Genomic DNA, 25141 nt, shown 5'->3' with positions numbered 1-25141 from the left:
TTAAGTGAACATTGGCTACGGCTAGTCTCAAAAGACTCTTCATAGCTGACCTCGGAGTCTCAGGAACCTCATCACTGGAGTGCAGTTCTATAAGCGCATTTTCAATTGCCTCCTCAACCGGTACATCGGTATACAAGCTTAACATCGTAACACAGTATACTAGTATCTCATCATCCAATTTGAACCCTAAGAGGCTCTGGCATCTTTCGAGTTAGTCTCAATATTTGCACCTGGTAACCTCTCGAAAAAGGGAGACAGAAATTTATTGGAGACAGAACTGTTCGAAAACGTTCGTTTTTTTAAATCAATTTAGATTGATAATTCCTTCTTCTCTGCATCTTTAACCATTGTCAATTCGATCATCCACTACGGGTATTTTTGTTCAATGTAAAAAAATTCGTCCTCAGAAGCAACAATAAACTGTTCATAAGTTTTGAAATGGAGTTCAAGTCAATGCTGGTTTTAGACAATTCCTGCAAAATGGTAGCTTGAATGCTGGACTGATTCTTGTTTCAACTTTTTTGCAAAATTACCGAACCAAAACTGAAGATCAAAAAATTGTGAATTAAAATGAGTTTACAGACTAATGTATTGAGTTATAGTTTTCTTTATTTATGCTAACATGTTTTTAATCAATTTTTGGGTCTTGCCCGCTATGATAATCATACCATAGCGGGGGGCTATATTTTCGTTGAGGGTCATAGGTTTTCATCTAATTTGCAGTTCTTCAGTTCAGTTACCGTGCTTTGAAGATTACAGTTGACGGTTTGTCGACATTTAACCATATTTGTAACCAATTTTAGAACATTAAAAATCTGACTACTAAGTGAGTCATTTGATTGATTTGTAATCGCTTTCAAACGAAGTTTGTAGCAATTATTTTAGTCCCGTGGTCTTTTTTATTGAATTTTTTGCCTGACCGATTTTGCCTTTTAACTTTTCGTCCTCAAAAACTGGATAAACAGGTAAAGACCGGAGGGCATAAAATGGCTGAGCAGCGCTTTTAAAGCCTTACTATTCTCTTATTATGAGATTCACCAAAACCTTTGAGGAGAGGTTTGAAGGGCAGTTGTTAATGTTAAAAGTTTGACCCCTCTCAATCACCCCCCCCCCCCCCCCCCCCAAACGAATCCCCGTCTGCCCTCCTCCCCCTGGCTATTGGGAGCCTCTTTCATCGAGCTCGCCATCCCCCTCCCAACGCTTGACCACCCCTCCCCCACTCCGATTACCTCCTCCCCCAATGCTAACATCCCTACCAAAGCCAACGTTTATATTTGTGGTTTCCACAAAATCAATGAATTGGAAGGTAGTGGCAAAATCAGTAGTGGCAAATTGAATTCGATTTGCCACTACTGATGTGCAGTCCTGCCCGGAAGGAAGCCCTTTCTCAAAGTTTTTCTCAATCAGTAGATAGCAAGTTTGAACCTTCTAGAAATGTCAAGTTTTTGATTTGCTGTCGAGGCATTTTAGTCAGACTTGTCCAACCATTTCAGATAGCTACGCCCCTTTGCTTCTTATTATGATGGCTTTTTATCAAACAGGTAATGGAACCGGAAATACGAAAGGCGTTCCAGTTGTACAAGTACCACCAAGAGTCAGCCAAGTTTCTTGCTGGGGAAATTTACAAGTTCTCACAAAGTCTGGTCAAGGGGGATGATAGTCGACCTGGTGTAAGTCAATTTCACTATAATTCAAACAGCAAAGCATTCTACTCGCCTAGTAGAAAAAGGCAAGTACTATGTCTTATCATTACGGGATTAATTAAAACGTTAACTGTGTTGCAACAGGTATCCAAAAATGCAAGTGTTGACTCATCTAAAATGTTGTTTCAATTTCAGGCGAACAAGAACTTTTATTCTGAGACGTGTCTAGTAACCATGGGCAAAATGTTGGGATCGTTCGTGGCTTTGGACAATTTGATCTGTTTCAATGCAGCATTCAGGAACGATTTTGCTGAGTATAACAGGACGCTGATCAAGGCCAAGAATGCTGGAGTTGCACCGGTAAAGATATATGCCAATTCTAATACGTATTAATTCTAATACGAGTGCAAAATGTGGAATATCATAATGATAAAGTTACCATTTGCTGGTACTATCTCATGTCTGCGAAATTGTTCACCTGTTTGGTTTTTTTGGAAAGTCCCCAGGAGAATTATTGGAAGAACTATTGTCAAATGTATTAAAACCGGCCTTAAGATATTAGGTGGTGATCAGCAATGGTATGGGTCAAAAAGGGGGAATTGACCATGCAATCCATTCATTGAGAGCTGCTTTTAAAAACACAGATTCGGAAGCGATCTTGCTTATCGAAGCAAAAAAGCTTCCAATAGTCTCAACCGCGATCTTGCCTTACGAAACATCAAGAAATTATACCCTTCTCTTTATCATTGCATATGTAATTCATATCGTGAACCATCAAATTTGTTTATTAACAAACAAACATAATTCTCTCAGTAAGGTACAACCCAAGGCGACCGCCTAGCGATGTCGATGTATGGAATTGCCATTATACCCTATATTGAACTTCTTGACGATTGCTTCACAGTTTAAAAGTGGTATGCGGACAATGGCAACGCTATAGCCTCTCTTGATAACTTGAAAAAGTTTTGACTCATTGAAAAAACATGGTCCTGCTTTTGGTTACCATCTCTCCAAATGCCACATCATTACCAAAGAACATCTTTTTGAAAAAGCACAGCTGATTTTTACTCACGACGAAGTGGAAATAGTTGACGGCTGTAGACTACTTGGTAGTGTGATAGGTTCTGAAAATGCAGAACAGAATTTTGTGAACGATCACTTAAACAGCAGAAATTGTTGTTAAAAAAGCTGGCCGCTCATGCCAATGTTTCACCTCAAAATGTTTATAAATCGTTCACTTCATCGGTTCAGCACAAATTGAACTTCTTAGCACGTACAACACCCAATATTGAAACCTTTTACGAGAATGCGATAAATCAACCAACGATGAGTCATTACCTGATCTATTAAAGGACACCGCCTACAATGAAAAATCCAGGAATATCTCGTTGTCGATAAGGGAGGGTGGCCTGAACATCCGTAAATCTGAAGACCGATTTAGGGAATATGAACGATCAGTTCAACTGTCAAGTCCCTTATCCCTATCTCTGCCCGAAGCCGAACAAAAGCAACAACAAATCATACAAGAAATCGATAAGGAGAAAGAGCTTGCTATCAAATAAAAAGGACGAGAATTAAAAGCGAATTGAATAAGAACGAGATTCGCTCACTTAACTTAGCTAGTTAAAAGAGAGCATCAAGCTGGTTGAACGCTATGTCACTGAAGCGATATCACTTTGACCTAACGAAAAGCGAGTTCCGTGATGGCATTGCCCTTCGCTATGGCTGGCACCCAATGAAGATGTCATCACTATGCGCATGCATTGAAAACCTCACTGGCACATGCCATCCACTGTCCGAAAGGAGGATACAAGCACATGAGACATAATGAACTTCGCGATTTCTCTGCGGACTTGTTAAATGATGTCTGTCACGATGTCGAAATTGAACCTCATCTTCAGCCGTTGCAAGGGGAAACCTTTGCTCTCAAATCGACGACAACTGACGATGATGCAAGATTAGATATCAGGGCCAACGGTCTTTGGGAATCGAGATTTAACAAAACCTATTTTAATGTGAAAATTTTCAACCCGCTGCCAAAAAGTTGCCCTGAAAGCAGTAGCGAAACCTACAAGTACCATGAATCTAATAAAAAGAACAAATATGAACTAAGAATAACTGAGGTTTAGAAAGCAACCTTTTGTCCGCTTGTCTTCGCATGCACTGGTTGAGCTGGCCCATCAGCTACAAAAGCGCTGAAACAACTGGCATCAAAGCTCTTTGCGCGAAAAGAGGACAGCTACGCTGATATCATCATATCTAAGGCCAAAAATCAGCTTTGCTCTCCTGAGGAGTTCCATTATCTGCATTCATGGTTCAACGACACTTAGGCGGCGCGAAATTGTTGATGCTTCGATGGGAGCTTTGGTTGAAGAGGGGAGGCTGTTAGTTTGACTCATCTAATTTCGTCATTAGTTGTGTATTTTCTAATACTGTCTGTCCTTTGTCTTGCCTTCTCAGCTGATGTTTGTCATTTTAATGATAGATTTAAGCAATACAGTTACCTAAAATACAAACAATTTCCTAATTTACATTTTCCCTTTTTTCTGAAAACAAAATTCTGAGGATCTCCGTATTGTAGAACTACTTCGGCACTGTAAAATAACGTAACTAATTTCTCGAACAAATTTAAGTTGGCCATTTTAAAAGCTGAGTTTCTGAATCTTCAACATGAAATGACTTGAGCCACCTACAATAAAATTATTTGATTAGCTTGGAATATTTTGATCACTTGAATTTATAGCTTTAATTATCAGGTTTTGATAGTTATCTACCACGGCAAAACATGCGCGAGTTGCTTTAATTAGAAGACCGCGGATGAAAAATAATCACTGAAACAATCGCTGAATGCTGAAGACAAGCACAGCCTTAGATTCATCTTTATTTGTTTTCTGTGGAAAATCTTAGTTTTAAGCCCTAACTGAAGAAGGTGAAATACTTGAATTTCCGAAAGCTGAAATTCCATCAAGAAGCTGAAATACGAACAATGGATAATCGAAATCGAGAAAGCCACCCTCTGTCCGATACCTTTCTCATGTACAGGAGGAGCCGGTCCGTCAGCATCAAAAGCCATACAGAGATTGGCTTCCAGGATCAGCGATAAAGAAAATTTATATTGGGACGTGATCACATGCGTAGCTCCATACTCCTGCCTCCGTGGTGCACGCACCATGCGCCGGTGCCCTGCAGTAGAGGCATCGATAGGAACCATTGGAGTGGAAGGGAGGCTGTTGTCCTAAATATTCCTAGATTTTTTCTAATTCTGATTCAAAAATACTACACGTTTTAGTTTGATTGCTATATATCATATCTATTTTGATTAATAGCAGCCGTCAGCCTCTCAACGGCTATTATTTAGGTGCTCTCTTTTTTACAATTGAAGTACTGGATTGTATTGGTGCTCCGTCTTTTTTCTGTAAGATGTTTTCACACCTTTTTTCATGATTGTGAGCTTTCAAAACGGGATAAACAGGTAAAGCTCAGCGGGCATCAAGTTTCATTTAGATGCTCTTAGCCACGTTTTGTAGTGCTTCAAGTAGTTAGATTGGTGAAGCTACTGGGAATGTCTTACTTCCCAAAATGTTGCAATTTTTCGCGTTTTGTCATTTTTCATTTTTTTTTGATGAACCAGTCTAAAATTGAGTTTGTTGAAGTTGATGACCTTTTTAAGAGCTAAATTTTTTAGTACCGCAGACAGAAACACGCAACTTTATACTAATTTTTACAATTTTTGTCATTATTCGAGTTTTTTCATGTGTAGGTGTCAAGAAACTTCCTCCAGGGTTTGATTTTAGGTTACTGCATAGTTTCTAGTGTTAATCAACAGGTTTCCAACTTTTAGCTTTACGAATTTCAGCAATTTTTTGATGAAACGTGAAATTTTTTTCAGGTATTTTTGGAATTTGTTATTTTTAGGTTTCTTCAGCCCCAAGAGCCAAAGAACCTCCTCTAGGGTTTAACAGTAGCCTACTGCATATTTTCTAGATGTAATTGAATGGTTTTAGAGATTTTAACATCAGGAATTTTAGAAATTTTTGACAAATCTTGCAATTTTGATTTCTCTAATATTTATTGTCTTTATTCAGGTTTTTCCAGCCCCATGGGCCAGAAAATCTCCCGTAGGGTTTGTTTTTGAGTTACCGAAAAACTTTTATTGGCTATGACATAGTTTTCAATTTTTTATATCACAAATTTTAGCAATTTTCAATAAAACCTGCACTTTTTGCGAGTTTTTTTGATAATTTTTATCTTAGGTTTCTCCAGCCGCAAGGGCCAGGAACCTTCTCCATGCTTTGATAATAGGTTTTTGCATAGATTCTAGTGTTAACGAAATGTTTTTAAAAATTTTTATATCACGAATTTTAACCATGTAAAAAAGGCATTTTTTTCTAAAATTGTTATCTTGTTCCAAGTTAAGCGATGTTAATGAGCCAGTAAAACTATTTAACGCTTGAAATTGGGATACTGGATAATCTCTGGAAATAATGAGATTGTTTGGAAGATAATATCACGACTTTTAGCAAGATTTTGTTAATGTTTGTAATATTTTTGAAATTTTTTGAAATTTCTTTAACGGTCTTTACTGGCCAACAAAACTTTTTTTAAGTCTTGCAGATGGGTTACAGGAGGGAACTTCAGAAACAAAAAATTGATTTAAAATATTCTGCGAAATTTTGCCCTTTCCAGTTTTTTGAAGTATTTGTCATATTTCTCGTTTATCTACCTTTAGTGGCAAATAATACTCTTTCAAGGTTTCTACGGGAATTAATGAGTGTAGTGATTTCTATCGTATTTTGCATTCAGGGTGAAAGTGTCAACAGGTTTAGCAATGGTTATTTTTCTGTTTAGTTTGACTTCTTAAGTTTCTCAACTCTCACTACTTCACTCACTGTTTCAACTAAATGGATTTTAAATCCTTAGACGTATTGAATTACGTAATGTAGTGAATACAGTCAAAGTCAAGAGAGCAAAATCAAAAGAAAAGGGAACAACTTATTAAGTCCCGTCATTAAGTCGTAATTTTGTTTTCAAAGTTCATTAAAGCGGTTGCTAGCTGCCATTAGTGCTATGCTTAATAGCCTATGTTCAAGCTGAACTAAGTCTAATTTTCGATTTTACCCGAACGTGCAGAATTTACACACGAAATAAGAACACTTCGACACTCAGAAAAATTGTGTAAATTTCGATCTCCTAATTTTTTGCGTTTTCTTTTGCAATACCAATGTGCGTCAAGCGGGTCAACGGCGGCTGTTTTCCGACAACTTGCCGGCTGTGTTTAGAATTCTGATGCTTGTGACTTTCACCACCTTTCGCTTATGATGCTTTAAGTTTTGACTACTGTCAGGACTTAAATATACACAAGAGTTGACTTGCTGCCCCCAGTTGACCGACTACCCTTTTAGGGTAGGGGCTTTCTTCTAATTGACCTTTTTAAAGCCCTAACTTAGCGGGGCTCGCTAGACTTGCTTTCATTGTTTTCTGGATCATAAATTGGTGAAGTAATCTGATCACCTCAAATTTGTCAAGTAGATCAGGAATACAAGAGTACGTAGATTGGGGACTGCAGTGCTATTTGATTAGCTAACACTTGTACAATACCGAAAGTCACATGAAGGGGTATGAAATTTTCCTCAAGTTTTAGTCACCGGGGACAAAGTTGGTTATTACCCTTTGGTTCTGTAAATAATTTAAATCGTGAAAAACATTGCCCTGGGTTCTTTTACTTGGCTCTCGGACGCAAGCGCGCTCATCTCAAAGCAACAAGCCCCTCGGGACGCTAAGATTTATGCTTTACTTTTTATTATAGCATATGCTTATACCACGTATATACAACGTTTATCATCGCTCTAAGAAAACAGTACATATCTCCATTGGTACGATAACGACTTTGTCGTCCTCTGAGAGAAGTGCTTTAATAAGAATACAAAAAAGATTTTACATCAAAAATTGTTTATTTTAACAAAGAATGAAATTCTCGACTTCGTTAACCGCGCTACTTTGCTGGGTGAAATTTTTTAACTTGCGATGCTTCATTTAAGTTTTCTAATCGAAAGTCAAAAGTTTTGCCCAAGCTAAGCAATACTATAGGGCTTTATAACTTGAGAAATTTGGTTTCAACATCGTTTTTTGGCTATCGACCTGCATTCCGCCGGCTAGTTTTCTAAATTGAGGCCATATAAGTTTCATTAAATTGTTGTAAAGGTCTCCTATGCTAGCTTGCAGGAGACAATAAGAATTTAAAACACAGAATTTGAATTGTATTTGGACACCGTCTTTATTCAATATATGTTGACTCATGAACTTTTGCGGTTAGAAAATTTGTCATCCCAATTTCAAACTAGAGAAAAAATGGTATTTCAACTTTTTGATGCGAAAGTTTTCGTGACTGGTCTTGCATTTTCGAGTGATATTTATGCCCTTAGTCTTCAGTACGCGCAAGGTAGTCGCAAAGCTATCATTGGTCTCATCGTAGTTCTACAATTCACACAATTTGAATATCTATCTGCTCTGTTTCTGATCTGCTCACAAATAAAAATTGCGCGGGATAAAAACCTTGTAAATACAAATTAGGGTGAGAAAAAGTATGAACGAAATATTCGAGTTTTTGTGCGGCAGTTTGACTTGTCTTTGTGCTGTTTTTTTCTGTTTTTTCATTGGGTTCTTTATCTAAATGATTTCAGTTTGTTCTGATCTCAATTGCAATTCTATTTACAATTTCTTAGTGAAATTTCCCCCTCCCCCAGTCCCTTTGACTGAAGACATAAAATAGAATTGAGCCACCCATCAGTCCTTCGATAGCAATTGGTTCGACGTTAGTCAGTTATGTCGTACATCAAATTGGATGTTGTCATTCTATGTTTTCTTGCAGAACAATATCGAAGAGGATCAGAAGCTGGGAGAAATGAAAATGTTCTTCGCTCAGAAGACACCACTGCAGGATGCACTATTTAAATACCTACAAGAACTCGACCAGCAAGCAGGTAAATTATTCAAGATCTACAATTTTTGAATTTTAGGGAGAGAAGCCTTCAGAAATTAAAAATGAACCTAGGAAGGCCCTCATACAGAAAAATGATGATTTTTGGCCAATTTTTAAAAACGCATCCTGTTTAATAGAAGACAATGCGTTTTTGTTTGCAGGCGTTGCGAGTGGATTGATCATCAACTTTTTCAAGAAACTTATTCTGACTTGCGCTGACAACTTTGGGAAAGGGAAATTTGTAATGCCTTCGGAGAAAGAAGATTACCTGAAGATTATCTCGTGTTGTTTAAAGTTCATCATGAGAAGTGAGAAGAAATTTGAGTCCAACAACCAAATTTTTTCGGTGAGTTAGAATTTGTCGATATTTTGTTTCTTCTGCTTTAGAGTTGAGTTTGTAGTAGTATTACTAGTGCATGTAATTCTTTATCCATTCCTTTTTGTAGACAAAAGTGGGGCTTTTGATGTTTGCTCTGTTAAAATAATAAATTTATAAATTTGTTTTTAATAACAATGCTGATTTTCTAGAAATGCTTCAAAGATGAAGAGAAGAAGCAAATCATCAAGTGTTTCAAGAGCATCTCAGTTCTGAAGGATTTTGGAGATGTTCCGATTGACGAGAACCAACTGCTGGTGGACATGACAGGAAAAGGAAGTGACAAACAGAATTCACTCCATGATAGGTAGAAAAAAACTATTCTTTAAAAATTAAGCATTCACGTGTCCAACGAGGCCATTAGCAAATAAGAAAGAATTGATGGGACCTAGGAACGCATTGAAGTCTCAATCCTATTTTTGATAGCTTCGAAGCTGTAAACTGGGCGGAGCTATATTGCGGTGGTGTTGGGTTTTTGTTTCGTCTTCTGAAGCTCTTTAAGGCTCGAGTAGGAGTATCGAGATTCTAGAGGTTTTCAATTGCTCTCAAAAGAAAGTTTATAGCAATTATATTAGTCTTGTTGGTCTTTTTAATAGCCGCCTGAGCCGGCTAGTATAGCGCTCCTAATTAATTGCTCTTGAACGTTGTTCATAGCAGTTATTGTAAACGTGTGTCTTTTTTTAATGCAGATTTTTTGCCTGACAATTTTGCACTTTTCTACTAGAACATTCTTTGACTGCTCGAGTGACTTTTTCACGCTTTCGTTCTTCATTTTTGAGTGATCTCTATTGCTCCCAAGTAAAGTTTGTTGCTAATATAAAATAGGTTGCAGCATACAAGAGGCAAGTGAGCATAAAGAGGTAAGTGATTCGTAGCGCAGTGGTTAGTGCGGGTGGTTGTGGATCGGGAGGTCAGTGGTTGGAATCCCGGCGGGACCGATTTTTTTGCACTCATAGAGAAAAATTGATCTAGGCTACAGCCCCTGAATTAATTTGCCTCGCTTGTCGTTCAAGAGCAATTCTTCTGACATTTGTCGGTTTATGTTTTTTTACAATTCAAAGATTTTGAATTGTATTGGGGCGCTGTCTTTCTTTTATTAGCCGCACAGCGATAGCCAGGGCTATTATTGGCCTTCTCTTGGTTTTTTTTTTACTATTCAAAGAAATTGAATTGTATTGTTTTTTACGACTTGAAGAGGAGTATTGGAGAAGTCCTTTTTTAATCAATTTTATTGGAGTGAATTTTGAAGCGGGAAATGAAACACGTGAAGAAATTTGGAGTGATTTTGTTGCTGAACGAAATGAAGAGTTCAGCGAAAAGAGTGATTTTTTGTTCCTATCGCTTGATTCTTTGTTCCTATCGCTGTTTTGTAGAGAGCGAGAAATTGAAGTGTGAAAAAAAAATCTGTAAGTGAGCGAATTTTTTTTGTTCACGTGCGGCATTTTGATGTAGCCTTTTCATTTATGCTAATCCGGAGGTTTTTCATGTTTTTTTTGATGATTTTCGGGCTAATATTTGCGTTTTTTATTGACTGTTTTGTTTTACTGGATCAAATGGGCATTGAAAAACCGCTTGTACTTGATAAAATTTTAGATAAGAATTGGTTACAGTTTTGTGGATATGAATCATTTTTTTGTTGAGAAATATGACAAAAAATGGCAAAAATTGGAACTATTTTTCTTTTTGAAGTTTTTCGTTTTTTTTCTGTTTTTTAGCCTGTTATGACTTGCCTGTCGTTTTGCGAGCATCTGGGTCCCCTGTTGCCTGAAAGGAATTTTTCTTTGGATTTATATGCTTTTGTAATATAAAAAAATGTATTAACTTTTTCCAGTTTTTTAGTGCAAGTTGTTTGTAAGAGCCTTTTTTTTTCAAAATTTGGCTCCAAGTTTTTTTTTTCAAAAATTCGCTTAAGTGGTTTTAGTAAGAACTAGTTGTTTTGATGAAGTAGTTTTGGCAGATATATTTATTTCGAGATTTCAATTTATGACAATATTTGATCAGATTTTTTTAATCATATTTTAACAGATTTGATTTTCTTGTTTTTTTTTTGTTGTATGGTTTTGTTTCTAGATAATCATAAATTAGTGGAGCCAGGTTTTGTTTCATGAGTAGTTGGATGGAGTTGAAATGGAGTTCCACTTCGAGTCGTTTCCGGAATTCTTCCGGCTGTTTTTGTTAAGATCTGTTCACACATTTTTCAATGACTTTGATCTTTCGAAACGGGATAAACAGTTAAAGCCCAGCGGGCATTACGTTTAATTAGAGGCCCAAAGTGGGCTTTAGTAGTCTTTAAAGTGCTTAGAGTGGTTCAGCTGCTGGGATGGCCTTCATTTAAGGTTAAAAAGGTCATTTTTAGGAGTTTTTGGGCTAAAAATGGTGCAATTTTTCATGTTTTCTGTGATTTTTTGAGTTTTTGTTTGATTAGTCTTAGGTTGAAGTTTTTAAAAGTTGATGAAGGCCTTTTGCGAGACACGATTACTTGTTATGACCATTTTATGAGCTATGTGTTTTGGTACTACAAACACAAACTCGCAAAATGATAGTTTTTTCAAGTTTTTTTTTGAAAATTTTTGCCATTTTTTGAGTTTTTTCCAGCTTCAGCGGCCAGGAAATCTCTTTTATGGTCTGACAATAGGGCAATGCATAGTTTTTTTAGTAACAATGGAATGGTTTTGAACATCTTAATGGCTCGAATTTTAGCTTTTTTTGATAAGATCTGCAATTTTTTCAAGGTTTCCTAAAATTTTTGTAAATTTTTGATATTTGTCCATATTTGTGCCAAAAAACCTAAAAAATTACTGCATGCTTGTTAGTGTCAGTTGATTTATAACAATTCAAAATTTCGAATTTAAGAAATTTTTTGATAAAATTTGCAATTTTTTCAAGTTTTCTCAACATTTGTCATTTATTCAGTTTTTCTTGCCTCAGTAGCCAGGTAACCTCATCCAGGGTTTGATAGTATGCAGTTGAATAGTTGCTAGGTGGAAATTGAATAGTTTTCAACAGACAAAAATTGGTTTTGAATGTATTTTTGAAATAAGTATATCTGAAGGGATCAAATTTTGCCTTAGGGAAAAGGCTTCAAGAGTTTTAGCAATGAGTATATTTTTTTTAATGGCCGCACAGTGATAGCTGGGGCTATTATTGGCCTTCTCTTGGTTTTTTTTATTTCGTCGTCATGATTTTTGTTACGACCATATGACGTCACAGCCACTTTTTGTTCATTCGTTCTTGCAATATCAACTGAATTGCATGCGTGACGTCATTTTCACTTTTAGTTGAGCGAGTTTTTTTGTTCATGCGCGTGATTAAATTTTTGGTCACACTTGACTTACTTCACTCTCAAAAATGACTTCCTCAATTTGAAACTGACTTTTATTTACTTTAATTCAAAGAGATAAGGTCAAATGGGTGTGTGTCACTTTAAATGAAGCTTATTTGAGATCTGCTACTAGAGGCAGCAATAACTTATACAGATTTTCATTCAAAATATAACAGATCAGCCTTCGATGGAAAGACGAATTTTTTTGGTCTGTCTCTTTTACTGTTTTTTTTAGACTGCCGATCTACGAATCTATTGCGGCTATTTTCTGGCAATCTGCCAGCTATGTTTATTTTGTTTGATAGTTTTAGTTTCTCAATTTTTTGAGATAACTTGTGTTTTGTCTGGCATTGTTCAATTGCTCTGCTGGTCAGGTAGAGTACTTCTAAGTGTTTCATTCAATTCTTTGAATTGGATTTCAGTACTTGTCTTTCTGTTTTTTTTTCGTCGTCAAGATTTTTGTTACGACCATATGACTTCACAACCACGTTTTGTTCATTGGTTCATGCAATTTTAACTGAAACGTGCGCGTGACGTCTTTTGCGCTCTGAGAGGAGAGAGATCTTTTTTTGTTCATTCGTGTGATTAAAGTTCTGGTCACACGTGACTTACCTCACTCTCAAAAATTACTTCCGCACTTTGAATTTGACTTTTATTTACTTTAATTCAAAGAGATAAGGTCCAGTGGATGTGTGTCACTCTGATGAAGATTATTTAAGAACAGCTGATAGAGGCAGCAATAACTTATACAGATTCCTAATCAAAGTGTAAAATCTCAGCCTTCAATGGAAAGACTATTTTTTGGTCTTTTTACTTTTTTTTTACTGCAGATCTGCGAAGCTATTGCCGCTATTTGGCAATCTGGCAGCTATGTTTTTTTTATCTGTTCACACATTTTCTTGATTTTTGATGTCAAATTGGAGTGATTGTCGTCACGCCGAAACAGGAAGTAGATCGAAAAAGCGAGTGGTTGTTGCGGCGTGAAATTGTTTTGCTCTAATTTTAAAGTAGAGTGAGAAAACTTTCTCTGATCAAAAATTCGCTTTCTAGCTATTGGTTTTTTGTTCGTTCACATGCTGCAATTTCACTTTAATTTTTATTGTTTTTTCGATTTTTTGGATAGGTTTTATTTTTCTAAATGGTTTTTCTTAATCCATTCATAGTTCATTCTGGGCCTAGTTTTTTGTTTGAAACAAATTCCCTTTTCTCACTAGTTGTTTTTTGTTCACATGTGGCATTTGCCATTGATTTTCTGTTTTTAATTTTTTATCTCATTTTTTCAGAAATGGATTTCCCAATTCATTCATAGTCCGCTCTAGGCCTAGATCTTTGTTTAGTTAATGAAAATTCTTTGAAGTGGACGTCAGGACTTGTCCAGCTATGTTTTTACTTCGTCGAATAAAAATTTTTTGCTTTACCTTAGTTCACAGCTTGTTCAACATTTTGCGTGAAATCTTTTGACTTCTCTAGGCTAGTTTCACTCTTCTCCCATTCTACTCAAAGTGTTTTTAGACAGCAGTTGCTCAGCAAAGCAGTCCAAAATGAACAGAGTCAGTATTAAAAAACGAAATTAGAAATAGAAACGGCATAAACCCATAAAGCCCCATTTTAGATGCCCGTTACTCGAACTTTGTTCTCAGTTACCATCTCGAATGGTTATTGGTATTGATACAAGCCCCTGTGTTGTCTCACTACGAAACAGGAGTATGTTCAGCTCCAGAATGGCATCAAAATAGTTCGCAGTTTTTTTGTATTATTATTTTTTCGAAAACTATTTTTTCACTAGTTTTTTTCTTTCAATCCCCATCTTGGTTATGGGAGTCAATGGCGGCTATTTTCCGGCAATCTGCCGGGCATGTTTTAATTTGATTTTTTGCCTGACCGATTTTTGGTCGGACCCTTGAGTTTCCGTCCTTAAAAACGAGATTAACAGATAGCGCCTAGCGGCATTAAGTTCTATTAGAGCTTTTCAGCTTACTGGTGTCCAAGTATGGGATTCACATAAACTGTTTTGGAGACTTATACTTATGGTGTAAAGGCGGTTGTTAGAGGTTGACCCCCACATCAGGTTCTCGATAAAGTCGGCTTCGCGGTTCTCGATAAACGCCAGAAGTTCTCAGTGACTTCGAGCAGAGTCAAGTAACCATTACTTAGGAACTGCTCGTGAGACTCAAGGTTCAAAGGGCATTTTGAGTAGTTTTCTGCCCATAACAGTCCCTCCTCCCTATCCAAGCTACCAACACATCACTCAATAAAATTACTTTTACACTTTAAAACTTAAATTTAATTTGAATTAGTATAAGTAGAAAGGAATTCATGTGCGTGATGAAGAAGGTCCCTAATAAAAAAAGTTCTGCGGAGTGAATTTCAACAACAAGCCTGATTAATTTATCGCTCAATAGTTTTTTGGGCAGCATCGATAGCTTTTTCAACTTATATCTATATTTGTTTCTTTATTATACGACACGCAATTCTATTTCGCAGCTACTGCGTCTGATATGTCTGGAGCTCGTAAAGGTACAGCTGCGTTTTCACTAAGGAATAGTAAAATGTAGAGTTGCTGTTTGGAATTGTTGCTGTCTTAAAAGTAAGGATCCCCCTAAAAATACCCTCCCTGTATTTTTTTGGAAGCGGAAGGTTTAACCAAAAATAAAAAGTTCTCCAGCTGAAATTTTGGCAATGCACAAAAAGTTTTGAACCCGAGAATCCTAATTTACATGACAAAAAGTACTGAATTACCATAACCATGTGAAATGAGCAACATGGAAAAGATAACGTTATCAATAGTTAATGTAAATTAGTTTATAAACTATTGTAAATTAGTTTAATATTTTTCAGGCTTCAAGAGTTCGAGCGTGAGCACGGAGCCATAGTGTGCAGAATTATGGATTTGGTGAGAAATTACAATCTCATGACGGAAAGAGCAATGCGTCTTCAGGCAGACGAAGTGTTCGAGAATTACATGGACAATGTGGCTAGGCAATGGTATGAACTCCTCACATTGCCATTTCAATATATTAAAAAATAGCACGTCTGGGGCGTAAAAAATATAAGGCCGCTAAGCTGGGGGGGGGGGGGGTGGTGGGATGGAATGGAACAGAATAGATCCCAATATTCATTTTAATAAAGCAGAAGTTGCGCCTTTCTGGTACTGCTATTCTTGACACGTTGAGCGAAAACGAAATGCAGTGAAGATGGGAGCACGATTTAATATTGAGGGTGTTGAAAAAACAAAACTGAAGATGATTTACTTTTTATACGAACTAGCAAATTTTAGAGTCCGAAAAGTTAATACAGGGACTTGTTCATGCTACATGATCCTTTCAAACTTCAAACACTAATTTAGAGAAAACTAAAATTTCTCTTGATCAGTTACAGTTCTCAATCCTATTTTTAATTGCTCTCAAACGAAGTTTGTAGCAATTATATTAGTCCTGTTGGTCTTTTTTTTTATGCGATTTTTCGCTTGACCGATTTTTCGTCTGACGCTTTTGACTTTTCGTCCTCAAAAACGGGATAAACAGGTAGCGCCCAGCGGGCATTAAGTGCTCTTAGAGCCCTTCAGCTCTGTTTCAGCTCAAACTGTTTTGGAGACTTATACTTATGGTGTGAAGGGCGGTTCATAGAGGTTGAGACACCTCCCCCCTGTTGAACCCCCGCTATTGCCTCCACCCCCACCGCGCTGTTGCCCCCCCCCAACCCAGTGTTTACCCCCATCAGCCGTCGTCCTCTGAGAGAAGTGCTTTAATAAGAATACAAAAAAGATTTTACATCAAAAATTGTTTATTTTAACAAAGAATGAAATTCTCGACTTCGTTAACCGCGCTACTTTGCTGGGTGAAATTTTTTAACTTGCGATGCTTCATTTAAGTTTTCTAATCGAAAGTCAAAAGTTTTGCCCAAGCTAAGCAATACTATAGGGCTTTATAACTTGAGAAATTTGGTTTCAACATCGTTTTTTGGCTATCGACCTGCATTCCGCCGGCTAGTTTTCTAAATTGAGGCCATATAAGTTTCATTAAATTGTTGTAAAGGTCTCCTATGCTAGCTTGCAGGAGACAATAAGAATTTAAAACACAGAATTTGAATTGTATTTGGACACCGTCTTTATTCAATATATGTTGACTCATGAACTTTTGCGGTTAGAAAATTTGTCATCCCAATTTCAAACTAGAGAAAAAATGGTATTTCAACTTTTTGATGCGAAAGTTTTCGTGACTGGTCTTGCATTTTCGAGTGATATTTATGCCCTTAGTCTTCAGTACGCGCAAGGTAGTCGCAAAGCTATCATTGGTCTCATCGTAGTTCTACAATTCACACAATTTGAATATCTATCTGCTCTGTTTCTGATCTGCTCACAAATAAAAATTGCGCGGGATAAAAACCTTGTAAATACAAATTAGGGTGAGAAAAAGTATGAACGAAATATTCGAGTTTTTGTGCGGCAGTTTGACTTGTCTTTGTGCTGTTTTTTTCTGTTTTTTCATTGGGTTCTTTATCTAAATGATTTCAGTTTGTTCTGATCTGAATTGCAATTCTATTTACAATTTCTTAGTGAAATTTCCCCCTCCCCCAGTCCCTTTGACTGAAGACATAAAATAGAATTGAGCCACCCATCAGTCCTTCGATAGCAATTGGTTCGACGTTAGTCAGTTATGTCGTACATCAAATTGGATGTTGTCATTCTATGTTTTCTTGCAGAACAATATCGAAGAGGATCAGAAGCTGGGAGAAATGAAAATGTTCTTCGCTCAGAAGACACCACTGCAGGATGCACTATTTAAATACCTACAAGAACTCGACCAGCAAGCAGGTAAATTATTCAAGATCTACAATTTTTGAATTTTAGGGAGAGAAGCCTTCAGAAATTAAAAATGAACCTAGGAAGGCCCTCATACAGAAAAATGATGATTTTTGGCCAATTTTTAAAAACGCATCCTGTTTAATAGAAGACAATGCGTTTTTGTTTGCAGGCGTTGCGAGTGGATTGATCATCAACTTTTTCAAGAAACTTATTCTGACTTGCGCTGACAACTTTGGGAAAGGGAAATTTGTAATGCCTTCGGAGAAAGAAGATTACCTGAAGATTATCTCGTGTTGTTTAAAGTTCATCATGAGAAGTGAGAAGAAATTTGAGTCCAACAACCAAATTTTTTCGGTGAGTTAGAATTTGTCGATATTTTGTTTCTTCTGCTTTAGAGTTGAGTTTGTAGTAGTATTACTAGTGCATGTAATTCTTTATCCATTCCTTTTTGTAGACAAAAGTGGGGCTTTTGATGTTTGCTCTGTTAAAATAATAAATTTATAAATTTGTTTTTAATAACAATGCTGATTTTCTAGAAATGCTTCAAAGATGAAGAGAAGAAGCAAATCATCAAGTGTTTCAAGAGCATCTCAGTTCTGAAGGATTTTGGAGATGTTCCGATTGACGAGAACCAACTGCTGGTGGACATGACAGGAAAAGGAAGTGACAAACAGAATTCACTCCATGATAGGTAGAAAAAAACTATTCTTTAAAAATTAAGCATTCACGTGTCCAACGAGGCCATTAGCAAATAAGAAAGAATTGATGGGACCTAGGAACGCATTGAAGTCTCAATCCTATTTTTGATAGCTTCGAAGCTGTAAACTGGGCGGAGCTATATTGCGGTGGTGTTGGGTTTTTGTTTCGTCTTCTGAAGCTCTTTAAGGCTCGAGTAGGAGTATCGAGATTCTAGAGGTTTTCAATTGCTCTCAAAAGAAAGTTTATAGCAATTATATTAGTCTTGTTGGTCTTTTTAATAGCCGCCTGAGCCGGCTAGTATAGCGCTCCTAATTAATTGCTCTTGAACGTTGTTCATAGCAGTTATTGTAAACGTGTGTCTTTTTTTAATGCAGATTTTTTGCCTGACAATTTTGCACTTTTCTACTAGAACATTCTTTGACTGCTCGAGTGACTTTTTCACGCTTTCGTTCTTCATTTTTGAGTGATCTCTATTGCTCCCAAGTAAAGTTTGTTGCTAATATAAATTAGGTTGCAGCATACAAGAGGCAAGTGAGCATAAAGAGGTAAGTGATTCGTAGCGCAGTGGTTAGTGCGGGTGGTTGTGGATCGGGAGGTCAGTGGTTGGAATCCCGGCGGGACCGATTTTTTTGCACTCATAGAGAAAAATTGATCTAGGCTACAGCCCCTGAATTAATTTGCCTCGCTTGTCGTTCAAGAGCAATTCTTCTGACATTTGTCGGTTTATGTTTTTTTACAATTCAAAGATTTTGAATTGTATTGGGGCGCTGTCTTTCTTTTATTAGCCGCACAGCGATAGCCAGGGCTATTATTGGCCTTCTCTTGGTTTTTTTTTTACTATTCAAAGAAATTGAATTGTATTGTTTTTTACGACTTGAAGAGGAGTATTGGAGAAGTCCTTTTTTAATCAATTTTATTGGAGTGAATTTTGAAGCGGGAAATGAAACACGTGAAGAAATTTGGAGTGATTTTGTTGCTGAACGAAATGAAGAGTTCAGCGAAAAGAGTGATTTTTTGTTCCTATCGCTTGATTCTTTGTTCCTATCGCTGTTTTGTAGAGAGCGAGAAATTGAAGTGTGAAAAAAAAATCTGTAAGTGAGCGAATTTTTTTTGTTCACGTGCGGCATTTTGATGTAGCCTTTTCATTTATGCTAATCCGGAGGTTTTTCATGTTTTTTTTGATGATTTTCGGGCTAATATTTGCGTTTTTTATTGACTGTTTTGTTTTACTGGATCAAATGGGCATTGAAAAACCGCTTGTACTTGATAAAATTTTAGATAAGAATTGGTTACAGTTTTGTGGATATGAATCATTTTTTTGTTGAGAAATATGACAAAAAATGGCAAAAATTGGAACTATTTTTCTTTTTGAAGTTTTTCGTTTTTTTTCTGTTTTTTAGCCTGTTATGACTTGCCTGTCGTTTTGCGAGCATCTGGGTCCCCTGTTGCCTGAAAGGAATTTTTCTTTGGATTTATATGCTTTTGTAATATAAAAAAATGTATTAACTTTTTCCAGTTTTTTAGTGCAAGTTGTTTGTAAGAGCCTTTTTTTTTCAAAATTTGGCTCCAAGTTTTTTTTTTCAAAAATTCGCTTAAGTGGTTTTAGTAAGAAATAGTTGTTTTGATGAAGTAGTTTTGGCAGATATATTTATTTCGAGATTTCAATTTATGACAATATTTGATCAGATTTTTTTAATCATATTTTAACAGATTTGATTTTCTTGTTTTTTTTTTGTTGTATGGTTTTGTTTCTAGATAATCATAAATTAGTGGAGCCAGGTTTTGTTTCATGAGTAGTTGGATGGAGTTGAAATGGAGTTCCACTTCGAGTCGTTTCCGGAATTCTTCCGGCTGTTTTTGTTAAGATCTGTTCACACATTTTTCAATGACTTTGATCTTTCGAAACGGGATAAACAGTTAAAGCCCAGCGGGCATTACGTTTAATTAGAGGCCCAAAGTGGGCTTTAGTAGTCTTTAAAGTGCTTAGAGTGGTTCAGCTGCTGGGATGGCCTTCATTTAAGGTTAAAAAGGTCATTTTTAGGAGTTTTTGGGCTAAAAATGGTGCAATTTTTCATGTTTTCTGTGATTTTTTGAGTTTTTGTTTGATTAGTCTTAGGTTGAAGTTTTTAAAAGTTGATGAAGGCCTTTTGCGAGACACGATTACTTGTTATGACCATTTTATGAGCTATGTGTTTTGGTACTACAAACACAAACTCGCAAAATGATAGTTTTTTCAAGTTTTTTTTTGAAAATTTTTGCCATTTTTTGAGTTTTTTCCAGCTTCAGCGGCCAGGAAATCTCTTTTATGGTCTGACAATAGGGCAATGCATAGTTTTTTTAGTAACAATGGAATGGTTTTGAACATCTTAATGGCTCGAATTTTAGCTTTTTTTGATAAGATCTGCAATTTTTTCAAGGTTTCCTAAAATTTTTGTAAATTTTTGATATTTGTCCATATTTGTGCCAAAAAACCTAAAAAATTACTGCATGCTTGTTAGTGTCAGTTGATTTATAACAATTCAAAATTTCGAATTTAAGAAATTTTTTGATAAAATTTGCAATTTTTTCAAGTTTTCTCAACATTTGTCATTTATTCAGTTTTTCTTGCCTCAGTAGCCAGGTAACCTCATCCAGGGTTTGAGAGTATGCAGTTGAATAGTTGCTAGGTGGAAATTGAATAGTTTTCAACAGACAAAAATTGGTTTTGAATGTATTTTTGAAATAAGTATATCTGAAGGGATCAAATTTTGCCTTAGGGAAAAGGCTTCAAGAGTTTTAGCAATGAGTATATTTTTTTTAATGGCCGCACAGTGATAGCTGGGGCTATTATTGGCCTTCTCTTGGTTTTTTTTATTTCGTCGTCATGATTTTTGTTACGACCATATGACGTCACAGCCACTTTTTGTTCATTCGTTCTTGCAATATCAACTGAATTGCATGCGTGACGTCATTTTCACTTTTAGTTGAGCGAGTTTTTTTGTTCATGCGCGTGATTAAATTTTTGGTCACACTTGACTTACTTCACTCTCAAAAATGACTTCCTCAATTTGAAACTGACTTTTATTTACTTTAATTCAAAGAGATAAGGTCAAATGGGTGTGTGTCACTTTAAATGAAGCTTATTTGAGATCTGCTACTAGAGGCAGCAATAACTTATACAGATTTTCATTCAAAATATAACAGATCAGCCTTCGATGGAAAGACGAATTTTTTTGGTCTGTCTCTTTTACTGTTTTTTTTAGACTGCCGATCTACGAATCTATTGCGGCTATTTTCTGGCAATCTGCCAGCTATGTTTATTTTGTTTGATAGTTTTAGTTTCTCAATTTTTTGAGATAACTTGTGTTTTGTCTGGCATTGTTCAATTGCTCTGCTGGTCAGGTAGAGTACTTCTAAGTGTTTCATTCAATTCTTTGAATTGGATTTCAGTACTTGTCTTTCTGTTTTTTTTTTCGTCGTCAAGATTTTTGTTACGACCATATGACGTCACAACCACTTTTTGTTCATTGGTTCATGCAATTTTAACTGAAACGTGCGCGTGACGTCTTTTGCGCTCTGAGAGGAGAGAGATCTTTTTTTGTTCATTCGTGTGATTAAAGTTCTGGTCACACGTGACTTACCTCACTCTCAAAAATTACTTCCGCACTTTGAATTTGACTTTTATTTACTTTAATTCAAAGAGATAAGGTCCAGTGGATGTGTGTCACTCTGATGAAGATTATTTAAGAACAGCTGATAGAGGCAGCAATAACTTATACAGATTCCTAATCAAAGTGTAAAATCTCAGCCTTCAATGGAAAGACTATTTTTTGGTCTTTTTACTTTTTTTTTTACTGCAGATCTGCGAAGCTATTGCCGCTATTTGGCAATCTGGCAGCTATGTTTTTTTTATCTGTTCACACATTTTCTTGATTTTTGATTTCAAATTGGAGTGATTGTCGTCACGCCGAAACAGGAAGTAGATCGAAAAAGCGAGTGGTTGTTGCGGCGTGAAATTGTTTTGCTCTAATTTTAAAGTAGAGTGAGAAAACTTTCTCTGATCAAAAATTCGCTTTCTAGCTATTGGTTTTTTGTTCGTTCACATGCTGCAATTTCACTTTAATTTTTATTGTTTTTTCGATTTTTTGGATAGGTTTTATTTTTCTAAATGGTTTTTCTTAATCCATTCATAGTTCATTCTGGGCCTAGTTTTTTGTTTGAAACAAATTCCCTTTTCTCACTAGTTGTTTTTTGTTCACATGTGGCATTTGCCATTGATTTTCTGTTTTTAATTTTTTATCTCATTTTTTCAGAAATGGATTTCCCAATTCATTCATAGTCCGCTCTAGGCCTAGATCTTTGTTTAGTTAATGAAAATTCTTTGAAGTGGACGTCAGGACTTGTCCAGCTATGTTTTTACTTCGTCGAATAAAAATTTTTTGCTTTACCTTAGTTCACAGCTTGTTCAACATTTTGCGTGAAATCTTTTGACTTCTCTAGGCTAGTTTCACTCTTCTCCCATTCTACTCAAAGTGTTTTTAGACAGCAGTTGCTCAGCAAAGCAGTCCAAAATGAACAGAGTCAGTATTAAAAAACGAAATTAGAAATAGAAACGGCATAAACCCATAAAGCCCCATTTTAGATGCCCGTTACTCGAACTTTGTTCTCAGTTACCATCTCGAATGGTTATTGGTATTGATACAAGCCCCTGTGTTGTCTCACTACGAAACAGGAGTATGTTCAGCTCCAGAATGGCATCAAAATAGTTCGCAGTTTTTTTGTATTATTATTTTTTCGAAAACTATTTTTTCACTAGTTTTTTCTTTCAATCCCCATCTTGGTTATGGGAGTCAATGGCGGCTATTTTCCGGCAATCTGCCGGGCATGTTTTAATTTGATTTTTTGCTTGACCGATTTTTGGTCGGACCCTTGAGTTTCCGTCCTTAAAAACGAGATTAACAGATAGCGCCTAGCGGCATTAAGTTCTATTAGAGCTTTTCAGCTTACTGGTGTCCAAGTATGGGATTCACATAAACTGTTTTGGAGACTTATACTTATGGTGTAAAGGCGGTTGTTAGAGGTTGACCCCCACATCAGGTTCTCGATAAAGTCGGCTTCGCGGTTCTCGATAAACGCCAGAAGTTCTCAGTGACTTCGAGCAGAGTCAAGTAACCATTACTTAGGAACTGCTCGTGAGACTCAAGGTTCAAAGGGCATTTTGAGTAGTTTTCTGCCCATAACAGTCCCTCCTCCCTATCCAAGCTACCAACACATCACTCAATAAAATTACTTTTACACTTTAAAACTTAAATTTAATTTGAATTAGTATAAGTAGAAAGGAATTCATGTGCGTGATGAAGAAGGTCCCTAATAAAAAAAGTTCTGCGGAGTGAATTTCAACAACAAGCCTGATTAATTTATCGCTCAATAGTTTTTTGGGCAGCATCGATAGCTTTTTCAACTTATATATCTATATTTGTTTCTTTATTATACGACACGCAATTCTATTTCGCAGCTACTGCGTCTGATATGTCTGGAGCTCGTAAAGGTACAGCTGCGTTTTCACTAAGGAATAGTAAAATGTAGAGTTGCTGTTTGGAATTGTTGCTGTCTTAAAAGTAAGGATCCCCCTAAAAATACCCTCCCTGTATTTTTTTGGAAGCGGAAGGTTTAACCAAAAATAAAAAGTTCTCCAGCTGAAATTTTGGCAATGCACAAAAAGTTTTGAACCCGAGAATCCTAATTTACATGACAAAAAGTACTGAATTACCATAACCATGTGAAATGAGCAACATGGAAAAGATAACGTTATCAATAGTTAATGTAAATTAGTTTATAAACTATTGTAAATTAGTTTAATATTTTTCAGGCTTCAAGAGTTCGAGCGTGAGCACGGAGCCATAGTGTGCAGAATTATGGATTTGGTGAGAAATTACAATCTCATGACGGAAAGAGCAATGCGTCTTCAGGCAGACGAAGTGTTCGAGAATTACATGGACAATGTGGCTAGGCAATGGTATGAACTCCTCACATTGCCATTTCAATATATTAAAAAATAGCACGTCTGGGGCGTAAAAAATATAAGGCCGCTAAGCTGGGGGGGGGGGGGGGTGGTGGGATGGAATGGAACAGAATAGATCCCAATATTCATTTTAATAAAGCAGAAGTTGCGCCTTTCTGGTACTGCTATTCTTGACACGTTGAGCGAAAACGAAATGCAGTGAAGATGGGAGCACGATTTAATATTGAGGGTGTTGAAAAAACAAAACTGAAGATGATTTACTTTTTATACGAACTAGCAAATTTTAGAGTCCGAAAAGTTAATACAGGGACTTGTTCATGCTACATGATCCTTTCAAACTTCAAACACTAATTTAGAGAAAACTAAAATTTCTCTTGATCAGTTACAGTTCTCAATCCTATTTTTAATTGCTCTCAAACGAAGTTTGTAGCAATTATATTAGTCCTGTTGGTCTTTTTTTTATGCGATTTTTCGCTTGACCGATTTTTCGTCTGACGCTTTTGACTTTTCGTCCTCAAAAACGGGATAAACAGGTAGCGCCCAGCGGGCATTAAGTGCTCTTAGAGCCTTTCAGCTCTGTTTCAGCTCAAACTGTTTTGGAGACTTATACTTATACTTATGGTGTGAAGGGCGGTTCTGAGAGGTTGAGAAGCCCCCCCCCGTGGCTAGCTACTGACGAAGCCAACCGCTCGCCGGTCGTTTGAGAGCAATTCGCCCGACGTTAGTCGGTTATGTTTTGTTTAGGTATGACGTAGCAGTGCGAGCTTTAAAATGTTTGGAAAACATAACTGGTGCTATTTTGTCGCTATATGCCTGGAAGCTTTGCCATGGAAAAGCACTGGAGGATGACACAATTACGAGCTACTCAAAGGTTACTCATTTTTGTTCATTTGATCAGTGATTTACTAGAAGCATATTTTTTTACTAACTCGTTTGTTAGTAATTGAAAACTACCGATCCAGGAATTTTTTTTCACTGATGCATCTAAGCCTATTTGTCTTTTAAATTCAAATGAAAAAGGCTGATCCAAATTAATTCAAAATGAATTTTATAGGTGACGCGATATAATTACGATGCAGAGGAGAAAACGGACATGACCATTGCAATTGGTCTGGCGAAGGGATTGCAGAATGTGATGATCAAATATGAAGAGATTTTCTCTTTCCTGATTGGTCGACACTGTTTTTCGCGGCTTCATGACGTCATTGATAGAGTGATACCAGAGCTTGCGGATAAAATAAAGGTTTGCGTTTGCTAGCCGTATTAGTTATCAATATTTTTGTTCACACGCGTTTTCTCAACCAAAAAATTGTTTTG

At 36.5% G+C, this 25141-nt stretch overlaps 2 protein-coding genes across 2 annotated transcripts; both read left to right on the top strand.

Annotated features, from left to right (window-relative positions):
- The first annotated feature begins 1389 nt into the window (after positions 1–1389).
- Positions 1390–15357, top strand: LOC142354864 (cytoplasmic FMR1-interacting protein 1-like). The gene is made up of 6 exons (XM_075407214.1): positions 1390–1670; positions 1839–2003; positions 8512–8623; positions 8784–8968; positions 9151–9305; positions 15159–15357. Exons 1-6 carry the CDS (start codon positions 1545–1547, stop codon positions 15346–15348), a joined length of 933 nt encoding a protein of 310 aa, XP_075263329.1. The 5' UTR covers positions 1390–1544; the 3' UTR covers positions 15349–15357.
- Positions 15358–16987: 1630 nt separating this feature from the next.
- Positions 16988–25093, top strand: LOC142354865 (cytoplasmic FMR1-interacting protein 1-like). Its single transcript, XM_075407215.1, has 6 exons — positions 16988–17133; positions 17294–17478; positions 17661–17815; positions 23672–23818; positions 24569–24695; positions 24879–25093. The coding sequence occupies exons 1-6, from the start codon at positions 16995–16997 to the stop codon at positions 25080–25082; spliced, it is 957 nt and encodes a 318-aa protein (XP_075263330.1). The 5' UTR covers positions 16988–16994; the 3' UTR covers positions 25083–25093.
- The last annotated feature ends 48 nt before the right edge of the window (positions 25094–25141 follow it).

The sequence above is a fragment of the Convolutriloba macropyga genome, unplaced genomic scaffold, assembly GCF_964194025.1.
Source record: "Convolutriloba macropyga unplaced genomic scaffold, txConMacr16.3 SCAFFOLD_1313, whole genome shotgun sequence".
In the NCBI taxonomy this organism is placed as follows: domain Eukaryota; kingdom Metazoa; phylum Xenacoelomorpha; order Acoela; family Convolutidae; genus Convolutriloba; species Convolutriloba macropyga.
This window is presented reverse-complemented; position numbering and strand designations above follow the sequence as displayed.

Bases quoted from the DNA above. Each gene is read 5' to 3' on its own strand.
- LOC142354864 (XM_075407214.1), top strand. From the start codon at position 1,545: ATGGAACCGGAAATACGAAAGGCGTTCCAGTTGTACAAGTACCACCAA. The intron at 1,671-1,838 runs GTAAGTCAATTT...TTTCAATTTCAG, and splicing joins GGGATGATAGTCGACCTGGT to GCGAACAAGAACTTTTATTC. The intron at 2,004-8,511 runs GTAAAGATATAT...GTTTTCTTGCAG, and splicing joins AGAATGCTGGAGTTGCACCG to AACAATATCGAAGAGGATCA.
- LOC142354865 (XM_075407215.1), top strand. From the start codon at position 16,995: ATGTTGTCATTCTATGTTTTCTTGCAGAACAATATCGAAGAGGATCAG. The intron at 17,479-17,660 runs GTGAGTTAGAAT...CTGATTTTCTAG, and splicing joins CCAACAACCAAATTTTTTCG to AAATGCTTCAAAGATGAAGA. The intron at 24,696-24,878 runs GTTACTCATTTT...TGAATTTTATAG, and splicing joins CAATTACGAGCTACTCAAAG to GTGACGCGATATAATTACGA.